At 42.6% G+C, this 12,106-nt stretch overlaps 1 protein-coding gene across 1 annotated transcript; it reads right to left on the reverse strand.

Moving 5' to 3' along the window:
* Positions 1-986: 986 nt before the first annotated feature.
* On the reverse strand, positions 987-1,736 carry LOC145006704 (antimicrobial ginkbilobin-2-like protein). Its single transcript, XM_078965769.1, has one exon. It carries the CDS (start codon positions 1,734-1,736, stop codon positions 987-989), a length of 750 nt encoding a protein of 249 aa, XP_078821895.1.
* Between the last annotated feature and the right edge of the window lie 10,370 nt (positions 1,737-12,106).

Below are 12,106 nucleotides of genomic sequence, written 5' to 3' on the forward strand. Positions count from 1 at the left end.
TTGTTAGAGTGACAACGATAGATGAGGAGGAGGATGTGGTGGAGGATGGGGTGGAGGCTGAGAGAGGTGTGGTGGCATCAATGGAATAAGGAGGTGTTGTCCCAACAGAACGAGAAGAGGAGATTTGGTGGTCTTGGGTATGATAGAGGAGAGGCATAAGCGGGTCATCGCCGGGGTTGAGAAACTCATAGTGGTAGGTCGTTTGGAGTCACTGATTCGAAAAGGGAGACGGATTCATGGAACACAACCAAGGGCGGAGCAACCTTAGGATCAGGGTAGGCCATGCCCACCCTCAAATTTTTTTTCCATTTAAAGATAAGACACTATTTGGCTATAAGTTATTTAAAAACTATATGTAGATCAACTCGCAAGGTGTGATATCTCTTTCACTAGCAGTAACTATGGCCATACATTTGACATTTATTTTTTAAGTAATTTATTTCTAAAACTACATTTTGGCTCCTCATATTTACAATTTATATTGTTAGTTTTCAAAACTTACATATTTCACACCATAAATTGTATAAATTTATATAATTCCATTTTTAGATAATTTAATTTAGCTTTTACTTTTTTCTTTTATTTTTTTTTAATAAATTTTTTAGATTTACTGTTATTATATGTATAAAAAATAGCATTTAGGGGGTCATTTTCACTTTTTGCATAACGCCTTCAAAATCAACAGACCATGCCTATATACCAATGTAGTTCCTAGGACAACTTTTTACTTGCCTTGCTGCTTCAGTATTTCCTTAGGTGTAAGGTGAATGAAAAGGTTTATGATTTTCTTGTTTATCTGGATTCAACTATTTATTATCTTAAACATATAGTCTTTGCTAAAATCATGACCGAAGAAAGTCACCAAATTGTTTGTCGAGCAACTAAATTAAGGTTTATTCAAAGATGATGTTACAATCCATCAAAACCAAAGTTCTAAATTCAATGGAGTTTGGAGGTCCTAATGATGATTACACCAGCTGGAAGAGTTATGTTTTCCATTTGGAATAATGTTCACCCGAGTAACTAAAAAAACAACTGGGTAACAACATTATGGCAGCCATTCTTCCGCTACAACAAGTATGGTGCGCCTGAATTATATTTTGTAAACATTTAGTGCACAGATCCTTGGATAAGTCAGCTGTACACTGCATAGCCCCATACACAAGTTTTTTTTCATAAACCGCCGTCCCTAATGCAGATTTTTTATCAGTACCTCCGGCTGCTAGCCCCTGTAATTTCTTCATCAAATCAGACAAAGCTTTATCAAACTGATCAGGCTTATTCGCAAGACTTCCTTTTTTATCCGGTAAAAAGATCCGAACCCAATCATCAAGAACTCCAAATATTTTACGATCTGAGTAATGTAACATACAATTTGAACCCCACATCACAGCCTCTTTTTGAAGCATGCATGTGACTGAAAGTGAAACGTTCAACTGGTATATACAGTCCTTACAGTTTCCACCCCAATTGATAGAAACACCGGAGCAAAGAGCCATGACATATGCTGTTTCTTTCTGGCCTTGGAATGAACTGAATGATCCACCATTATATTTGTTCATATATTTGACGGCATTCAATGCGCTTTTGAGGTTTCTGCTGTAATCAGACCCTGTGGTGTAGTTGCCTGTGTCTCTGCATCTGAAGACAGGGTCTGTGGGGAATTGAGCTGTGATGAGATTAACAGCGTTGATGATTGATTGAAGAAGAAACGCTATTGAAATTATGGATTTCATTTTTCATTTGTTGATGAAGATAGTAATTAATGTGTGGAGGTTGTTGTTCTTATACACCAAATTACCAAAATCAATCGTTGTCTAACGTTAGGCATCATCAAGTAGAGTACGTATAATTAATATATTTGAGTGATTGTTGTTAATGGTGAGTTACCTCAAAATAATGTTTAACTTTTATACGGATTTAATTTTTTAACCAAAGGTGATGGGAGTAGGAGTCACTTTTTCTTCATCTTTTTTTTTTTTTAATATAAAAATGAGTTAATTTAATTTCATTATTATTATAGAGAAACACATTATGTTTAGACTATTTCCATGGATTATAAAAGACTAGTTGGTTGTCCATTATAATTAAAAAAAAAATAAAAAACCACAAAAACCCAAAAATCCGTTTGATCCACAAAACATGTAGTCGGTCATTCTCTCACTGTCATTTGTCTATTTATCAAATTTCATTTTAATTTAGTTTTTTAATATATTTACTTTATCAATAATTAAATGATATATTTATAAAATAAATAAATAAAATATATTAAAATATGTAGAAAACAATTATATACGAAATGATATTACTATTTATATGATTTTGGATTTTTGTTTTAAACACCAATGGCATTATGACTTGTGGAGAGAAAATTCTAGAGGGTCTTCTATAGCAAATTGTACCTTTCATTTTGTAAGGTTAAGGTTGATTTTGGCTAAATTTATGCGGAGTATTTGTTAAGATATTTGAATATAATTTTGTTCTTGATTTATTTTTTGCATGAATGCATGTGCATTGCGTTGGAGATGTCAAGAGAACAACGTCGGCGAAATAATTGCTCGCTCCAACTATTCATGAAGGTCAAGGAAATGATTAACAGAACAAAGAATAATCAGTTAACCGCCTAAATTTGGATGTTTACTTCTTTGGATTGTGATAACAAATTATAGAAGTTTTTATAAATACAAATGCGGTCACAACATTCTCACTAAACAATAATCAAGGGGTTATAACCAAAACTGGAAAGTGATATCACCCTTAACCTATAACTTGTGCACAAATTGAGCCTATTTCCCATATGTACTTTCATGGGCTAAAAATACACACAACATGGGCTAAAGAGTAATAACATATAAATATACAAATATGTACACTAATATGCCCCCGTGGTTTGAACGGGTGGTGGATGAATGCTCATACTGAACCAAAAATCAATAAATAGTGGTGATGGAAGACCCTTTTTAAAGATATCATCGAACTAGTATATGGAAGGAACATGAAAAACTCAAACCAGAACAATAACAATAACAACTTTGTCCTTAACAAAGTAAATATCAAGTTCAATATCTTATATCCGTTAATGTTGGACAAGATTGGTCATATTGATGGCACTTGTTAGGGTGACAAACCCAACAAACAATAGGGTACAATATACTCTAAAAGAACACTGATATATTGTGCTAAAAGGTAGTACAGGATAAGCAAAGTTCGATCCATAGATACACAAGGCTAAAGTTTATACCTTTTTGCATTAGGAAATTTGGTCACCAAAAGTAAAGGGGGTTTTGTATGTAATAATTCAAATAAATGATTAAAGAAACAAGTAAGCAATTCACTAATTAAAATATATTTAGAATTTATAAAAGGCATTAACTCTATGTATGACTATTTAGCAATATGATTCAAAGATAACATGAAATTTACTCAATTCTACCTAAGGGTGCACTTGAGAGTGTTAACAATCTTTAACACTTTCCATTCACCATATTGGCTAACCAAAATAAGCTCTTGGATTAATCCTAACCTCACTAACCTAACCTAAACATGCTCTTAGAATTAGATTGAAAGATTGCATTAAGTTTGGAGTGAATGTTCCCGACAACACCCAATACTCCTCACTAGCTCAGGGGCATAAGAGTGTAAGAAAAAGATTTACACTAAACTCATTTATGGAAATAAGATTAGTGTTTGTTAACTAGTCTATTCATAAAACCTTTATGGATATTGTAATTAGATAACTTGAATTATCTAACCCTAATTCAAATAGTTAATACAATTAGAATCAAACATTCGATTAAAACAAAATCAAATTCATTAGATAGAAACTGAATGCAAACATCAAGTCATATGATTGAAATCACAAGTAAAAAAATCAAGACATAAAGTTAATGAAATTAGGATTCTAGCTACACATGACTAGAATAATCAACAAGTTTAAGAAAATATGAAATAATTCGCAATGAGACTTACAAATCTAGAAAAGATGTTTGAAATGATCAAAATAAAAGTAAAATGTAACATCATGATTTCCAGGATTGAAATTCTAGGGATTTTATGCACTTTAGAAAGTCTACTCGATGAGTTGGGAGGCCCCAACTCGTCGTGTAAAAGCTCAGTGGGTCACGTGGATTTTGGAATCTACTCATCGAGTTGGAGGACCCAACTCGACGAGTTGAAGCTGAATGAGAGAAGCCTAATTTTTAGGGTTTGCACCCTATTTAAAGGGATTAGTGGCTCATTGTAGACTCCCACTTCGTCCTTGTCATCTAGAAGTAAACCCTATTCGAGCTAACCCCTATTTTGAGTGTGTGTTAGGCTTAAAGTGTGTGTTTGGTGCATTTCTTGAAGAGGCTTGAAGATTTAGAGGCTTGGAACAAGAAGAAGCTTGTAGATCTATCATCTACATTGTGTTGGCATCCATTTGGAGGTAAAAAGTCTTTACCTTGGCTTTCCATTTCTTAGATCTCTTCTTATGTGAGTGTATGAGCATTTTGGTGCAAAATGGGGTCATTCACTGGTATAGGCTTGTCCCGAGAGTGTAGTTTCAGATCCACACTCCTCTAGGCCCTCATAAGTATAAAGTTCTCGACTTTATCAAGCCTGGGCCCTTCTTCATGCCCTAAATCTTTTCATAAGACTAGTTTTGGGTGCTTTAGTCTCTTGAGGCCTTGCATGCACGGAAAGTTGGCAACTTTACGTAGTAACTACACTCTTGGAGGCAAGTTCTACAGTTTGGAGTCTTGGTGTAGGTTAAAAGCGTCTGAATGAGAATTCGACTGAAGGAACTCGATGAGTTACTTAGCCAACTTGGTGAGTTTAGATGGGTTTTCCCACTTTCTAGATTTTGCATGGACTCGACATGTTGTTTGTCAACTTCGCGAGTTGACTCAACTTGTCTCGATTTACTTAGTTCTAGAGGGACTCGACGGGTCAGTAGTTGCACTCGACGAGTTAGGTCAACATGGACTACTAACCTTGATTGTTGACCGTTGACTTTGACCAGGGTTGACCAAGTTTTACTTCTGAGGGTATTTGGTAACTTGGGTGTTGATAGAATTGGTCCTATAATGGTTGTAGGTGTTTGAGTTTGGAGCTGTGTTTGGGAGTGTGACATTATCATCTGGTGTTGCTTGCAATGTAAGTTCTCCTCACTATATCAACAGGGTCTAAGGCACCAAGGTTGGCCCTTTGGTTTGTATACATGGTTATAGGATGTTATGATTTGTTAGATCGGTATCCTGGTACATATGATGTTATTATGTTGTTATGATATGTGTAACATCCGAAAAAATACAACCAATTTAAATTTTTCAAAACAACCCGATTTTCATTAAAAATGTTTACAAAAAGGTTTTCAATACAAATCATTAGAGTATTCCCAGAATCACATTGCTACAAAATCATAAGGAGCGGTACGATCGCGCCTTCGCCTTGCCACGGTCTCCTGAAGAACCTAAAAAACATTAAACCACAACTGTAAGCCCGAAAGCCTAGTGAGATACCCCCAAAATACCAACCACGAATACGCCCTTCCAGGCTGCGACCTTCCGGTCCAAAACATATAAAACATACATAACATAACAGAACATAGAACAGTCATGCATATCGGGTCTACTGTGTGACTGGTCCGCCGTATCGGGCCTTCAGTCCATCGGATCCATCCTCCAGGTCTAGTCATGTCCTTCGAGTCTACAGTGGGGTTGGTCCGCCCGCATCGGGCCTTCAACCCACCTGGTCCACTCTCTGAGTCTATAGTGTGACTGGTCCGCCCACATCGGGCCTTCAGTCGGCCTGGTCCACTCTCCGAGCCTCGGCACGTCTGGTCCGCCCTCGTGGGACCTACAGCCTATCCGGACTGCTCGCTGGGCCTTCGGAACAACCGGTCCGCCCTGGGTATCTTGGCCTACAGCACAAAGCAGGACCCGCCTCAACCCATCTCCAGTCCAAACAACCATGTGCACAAAACATACATTCATATAACAGTCATACTCAACAAACCGAGCAAGCAGATCACATAGCATATCATTACCCTAACCGGGTTACCGACCTAACCGGTCACTAGCATAGCATCACTCTGTATATCGGGAAACTAACCTTAACAAGGTCTCCTAGCATGTACCATCCTAACTACCAGGATGCAGACACATCAAACAATAACATAATAACCATATCCGAATCTCAATCCAATAAAGGGTCGGCCTTGGTGCCTTAGACCCTGTTGATATAGTGACGATAACTCACCTCGAAACTGTCGGCTGAAAGGATAACATCCCGCTGCTCCGAACTCTGACACGAACCCCTCCAATGAACATCAAAACATACAACCCAATAAATACCCTTAATTACCAAAATACCCCTGGAAGACAACTGGTCAACCTTCGACAAGTCAAAGTCAACCCCTGACTAACCCTACTCGCCGAGTCAACCCGATGACTCGCCGAGTCCATATGCTCAGAACTTCCTTCAATCAGCGACCCAACTCGCTGAGTCACCCCAAGACTCGTCAAGTCCAACAACTCTGAGTGCACTCGCACCCAACTCACCGAGTCATCCCTTGACTCACCGATTCATCGACTCAACCAGAAATATTGGGACTTCCTCGTCAAGACTCGCCGAGTCCAAATGGACTCGTCGAGTCCAAGGCTATCTTCAACCTACTCGCCGAGTTGTTCTTCCAACTCGTCGAGTTCCAGGCCATCTTCAAGCAACTCGTTGAGTCCACCCATGTGACTCGTCGAGTACCACCGGTCTGAATCCATACAGAAGCATCTCAGGCCATGCAATTGATCCAAAACATAGATCCAACCTCCTACAATCCATCCATCACGTAAAGTGGCAAAATTTACGTGAATCTAAAGAGATCTAAGCCTTATTCACCTTAGAACCAAGGTTTGGGACATGGTGGCTTCACTAAGCACTCAAACACATGAACTTTAATGCACTCTAGGCCTTCAATATTCCAGATCTAAGGTAGCAACCTCAGATCTAACCTCCAAACTCCAAAACATTCCAAGATATACTCCCCACAAACCCCAAAATGATGAAACTAGGAAAACACAACCTAATAACGAAAGTATTACCTCCAAAAGATGCCTCAATAGCAACCAAACTCGAATCCAAGCAAAGCCCTTTGATCCAAGCCACTTCTCCTTCAAGATTTCTTCAACCAACACCTTTCCAAGCTCTATTTTGCTCCATAAATGAACTCTCCACGAATTTAGGGTTTCTGGAACTCAAGGGGGGAATAAGGGAGGCTGTGGAGGGGTATAATGCTCTTTATATAGGGCTCAACCCCGAAAATTAGGGTTTTCTCCATACAGCACCTACTCGCCGAGTCCATCTTTGGACTCGCCGAGTAGGCCACTTGATACGCGACCATAGTCGCGACCTGACTCGCCGAGTCTATCCATGGACTCACCGAGTCACCCTCTAAAACTTACACTTTTAGCCCTTCAACTCTACTCTTGCGATTCCGGGATGTTACAATTCTCCCCCACTTAGATTAGGCTTCGTCCTCGAAGCCTACGACATCTCATCTTCAAATTACTTCCCACGACGCGCCACCTGACCTTGACCGAACCAAGTCCCTCAAGGTACAATCATAGAAACCAGAAGCTCACTTTCTCCTTCCATAAGGTGTCCCCACCACCTACTCAAACCGGGCACCAGCTGTACCTTCCGATAACCACACTCAACAACCGAGAATTACCCATGATGCCTTACTGCTCCAATTCTCATCTTTCACTTGACTCATATGGCTATAAAGCCACGAACCATCGGATCCCCAATCCGAATTCCACTCTATCCATCCCATGTCGACCGAAAGACCCATTCTTCTATTTCGGAGCAACTCCCTCGAGTTCTCCTCTCGCGATCACACACACATGCTGATCTTGCTCTAGCACCCTCAGGTTTGGATAACCTGATACACTGATGATATCCTCAAACATCCTTCCAAGATGAACCGCTGATACATACCCAAGATCCTGATCAGAATCTCACTGAGAGTCCAAGACTCTTTCTCTGTATCCCTTCCGAACCCTTCTCCCCGACTCTACGTCGCGGTATTCCCTCCGCGCCCAGAACAACATATCAAGTCGAATGAGCTTTTATTCTACCGCCGCAACACACTACTCAAAAACCATCGATGGACCACTCCAATCATAACTCTACACTGCCGCTTTCACTTCCGTGAATTCGCACTCCCTTTTGGAATTTCATTCCTCCCTCTTTCCTTACCAAGGAAACCACTCGTCCGCCCAGTCACCATGACAGGCACTATGGTGCTCATCCCATGCTACACTACCTCTTTAAAGCGTACCCGACATCCATGCATCACCACTACGCTGACTCTCATCGCAGGGACTTTCAAGCCCATGCACTACCTTCACTGCTCAAAATTGCTACCCGGGGCCAGACCTCCCAATGTAATCCCACTGCAACATACGCAACCCATAACCTCGAACCGATCCAACAATACTCGCAGTCTTCAGCATGACTGGACCGCCTCCCCAAGCCTTCAGCCAATCTGGACCACTCTCAAGACCTTCAGCCAATCTGACTGGACCATCCTCCGAGCCTTCGGCCTGACTGGTACACCTACCAGCCTTCAGTCTATCCGGACCGCTCAACAATCATTCATCATTCCGAACTATCACTTCGGGAAATCCTCCCTTGCATACCGTTCTAGCCCTCTAGGGGTTCCGAACTCTATCTCTATCATACCTACTCGATCCCCGGCCTGCTCCCATGCCTTCCGCAATCAACTGCTCTAGGTCTGTATTCCGCCCCGCGCACCTGTTACTCACCCATACGAGCCTGCTCTCGACTGATAGAAATATCGTTGAATTCCCCAAGCAGCTAAACAACCTCTCAGACCCAACGATCATCCGGAGAATTTCCAATTCTCCCCCACTTAAGATACTGACAATAAATCACCGGTCGCCATCACCGATCTCCCAAAGTAACCTTGCAGAAAATCAACACTTACACGCAAAATGTTTCTCACCAGCGCCAACAACTTTCATAAAAATCATGTTTCCACGCTACACAACCCGCTCGAAAAGAACCCAATCTTCAACTATCCATTCCTCAGACTGCAGAATCTACCCGGGCTTCAAACCAACGCCGCATCTGCCACCAATCCTCACAAAGATAATCAACGATAGCTCGAAGTACAAATCCATAACCATATCGATCCTTCCAGGAACAAAGGATACCAAAACGAAATCTCGATCACAACTCGCCAAACCCTCTGGGAACAACGGATAACACACGAAAACCCGAAACGTAATTCCATAACCAACCAACGAAACTAGCAAATAACAATACTCCACAATAATCATAAATAATCAAAAACAGAAAAAGAACATACCCGTAGCAGCAAGCTGTAAAACACGACCCTAAGCCTTTGGGGGCTCCGCTCCACCCTGACCTCCACCTGTGATCCTCAACGTAGCCGGTGCTGGAGCCTGCACCGGTCCTGCAGCAAGCCGTGGACAGTTGACCTTCAAATGTCCAACCTGATGACAATGATAGCATATCCTCAAATCCCGAACCGGCACTGACTGCCGACAATCCCTCGCATAGTGTCCCTCCTTTCCGCACTTGCGGCATGCTCCACCAGACCGACAAACCCCGGCGTGACCCCTTCCACACTTTCCACAAACATGGCTACCCTGATCTCCCATCCTGGAATCAACGGTCTTAGACCGTTTCGTCGCCGGCTGCGACTGAACCAGAGCTTGCCTCAGCTCACGCATCTGCAACTCAATCTCTAACTCACGCCGCCTGGCGGCCTCCTGCAACTCCAGCAAAGTCTCGCACCTCTGCGCAGACACAAACTGTCTGATGTCTCTCTTTAGCATACTTAGATATCGGGACATCTGAGCCTGCTCCGAAGCGAACTCAGGGCAAAACATCGCCCTCTCAGTAAACATCCTGGTGATTTCCATCACCGACTCCGAATCCTGTTTCAGCTCCAAGAACTCCTGAGCCAACCTCTCCCTCTCGACCTGCGGAACATAACGAGTGCTAAACATCTCTCTGAACCGATCCCATGAAATCGCAGCTCTCTGCACATCCGAGTACGACCCCGTGGTCAATCTCCACCAATCCTTTGCCCCGAGCCTTAACAGGTTCAGAGCACACCTCACCCTATGATCAGCAGGGCATGAACACGTGAAGAAACATCCCTCTACATCTGATAACCATCTCATAGCAACGATCGGATCCTGAACTCCATCAAAAGTGGGAGGCTTCGTATTATCGAAGTCCCGATACTGAAAACCTCTACTAGCTCCTCCCCTTGCCGCTGCTACAGCTGTTGTAGCCGCTGCAGCAGCCATCTCTGTGAGAGCCGCATAGCGCTCATCAAAATACTCCACCATGGCGGTCTTGATCGACCCAAACAACTCCGGCAGCTCAGACCGAAACAATGCAGCAACCTCATCATGCAGGATCTCACGAATCCTCGCATCCAACGTGTGCGTACTCATCTGACTGACAACCTCTGGCTGTACAGACCCACCTGGAACTCCCTCTCCTGCTCCTGATCCTGACCCGGATCCACTCCCAACGTGCCCTAAAATCTCCATACTGAAAATAAAACACCAAATCTCAGACATATTCCACTATCCCGGGATCCAGCTCTCATCCCAACCCTAGAGGTCATGGTTTCCCTGATACGCGTATGAGTCCGTGCTTTCAGTAGTACGGGCCCATACTACCTTCCACACCTACCCATATTTGTATGAAGTACTCCCACAACACCCTAGCGACATACATAACAACGCTCTATCCTCACAACTAGAGGAACACTAGAAATCTCTCACAAGGAACCCTAGGCTAGCAGGCATCATAAATCAGGCAACTCATCAAGAAATCCTGAAGATCCCTAGCCTAACTCTAGCATGTTGTTCTATCAAAGCTCAATAAAACAGTTGTCATGTATGGTATTTTGGGGTTACTTACTGGCTCCGGCTGATCGTACCTCCGCGTCCTCCTTTACTTATTTTGAAAACCATTTTTAAATTCTCTTTTTGAAAACCCTCCTCGATTTGAGACTGGAGTCACACAAGTGCTCCTCCAATTCACTCAAACCAAGGCTCTGATACCAACTTGTAACATCCGAAAAAATACAACCAATTTAAATTTTTCAAAACAACCCGATTTTCATTAAAAATGTTTACAAAAAGGTTTTCAATACAAATCATTAGAGTATTCCCAGAATCACATTGCTAGAAAATCATGAGGAGCGGTACGATCGCGCCTTTGCCTTGCCACGGTCTCCTGAAGAACCTGAAAAACATTAAACCACAACTGTAAGCCCGAAAGCTTAGTGAGATACCCCCAAAATACCAACCACGAATACGCCCTTCCAGGCTGCGACCTTCCGGTCCAAAACATATAAAACATACATAACATAACAGAACATAGAACAGCCATGCATATCGGGTCTACTGTGTGACTGGTCCGCCGTATCGGGCCTTCAGTCCATCGGATCCATCCTCCAGGTCTAGTCATGTCCTTTGAGTCTACAGTGGGGTTGGTCCGCCTGCATCGGGCCTTCAACCCACCTGGTCCACTCTCTGAGTCTACAGTGTGACTGGTCCGCCCGCATCGGGCCTTCAGTCGGCCTGGTCCACTCTCCAAGCCTCGGCACGTCTAGTCCGCCCTCATGAGGCCTACAGCCTATCCGGACCGCTCGCTGGGCCTTCGGAATAACCGGTCCGCCCTGGGTATCTTGGCCTACACCACAAAGCAGGACCCGCCTCAACCCATCTCCAGTCCAAACAACCAAGTGCACAAAACATACATTCATATAACAGTCATAGTCAACAAACCGAGCAAGCAGATCACATAGCATATCATTACCCTAACCGGGTTACCGACCTAACCGGTCACTAGCATAGCATCACTCTGTATATCGGGAAACTGACCTTAACAAGGTCTCCTAGCATGTACCATCCTAACTAACAGGATGCAGACACATCAAACAATAACATAATAACCATATCTGAATCTCAATCCAATAAAGGGCCGGCCTTGGTGCCTTAGACCCTGTTGATATAGTGACGATAACTCACCTCGAAACTGTCGGCTGAAA

This window comes from Lactuca saligna, chromosome 7, assembly GCF_052625555.1.
Source record: "Lactuca saligna cultivar CGN05327 chromosome 7, ASM5262555v1, whole genome shotgun sequence".
NCBI lineage: Eukaryota > Viridiplantae > Streptophyta > Magnoliopsida > Asterales > Asteraceae > Lactuca > Lactuca saligna.

What these genes read in the sequence shown, in the direction of transcription:
- LOC145006704 (XM_078965769.1), bottom strand. Translation starts at nt 1,736, where the DNA reads ATGAAATCCATAATTTCAATAGCGTTTCTTCTTCAATCAATCATCAAC.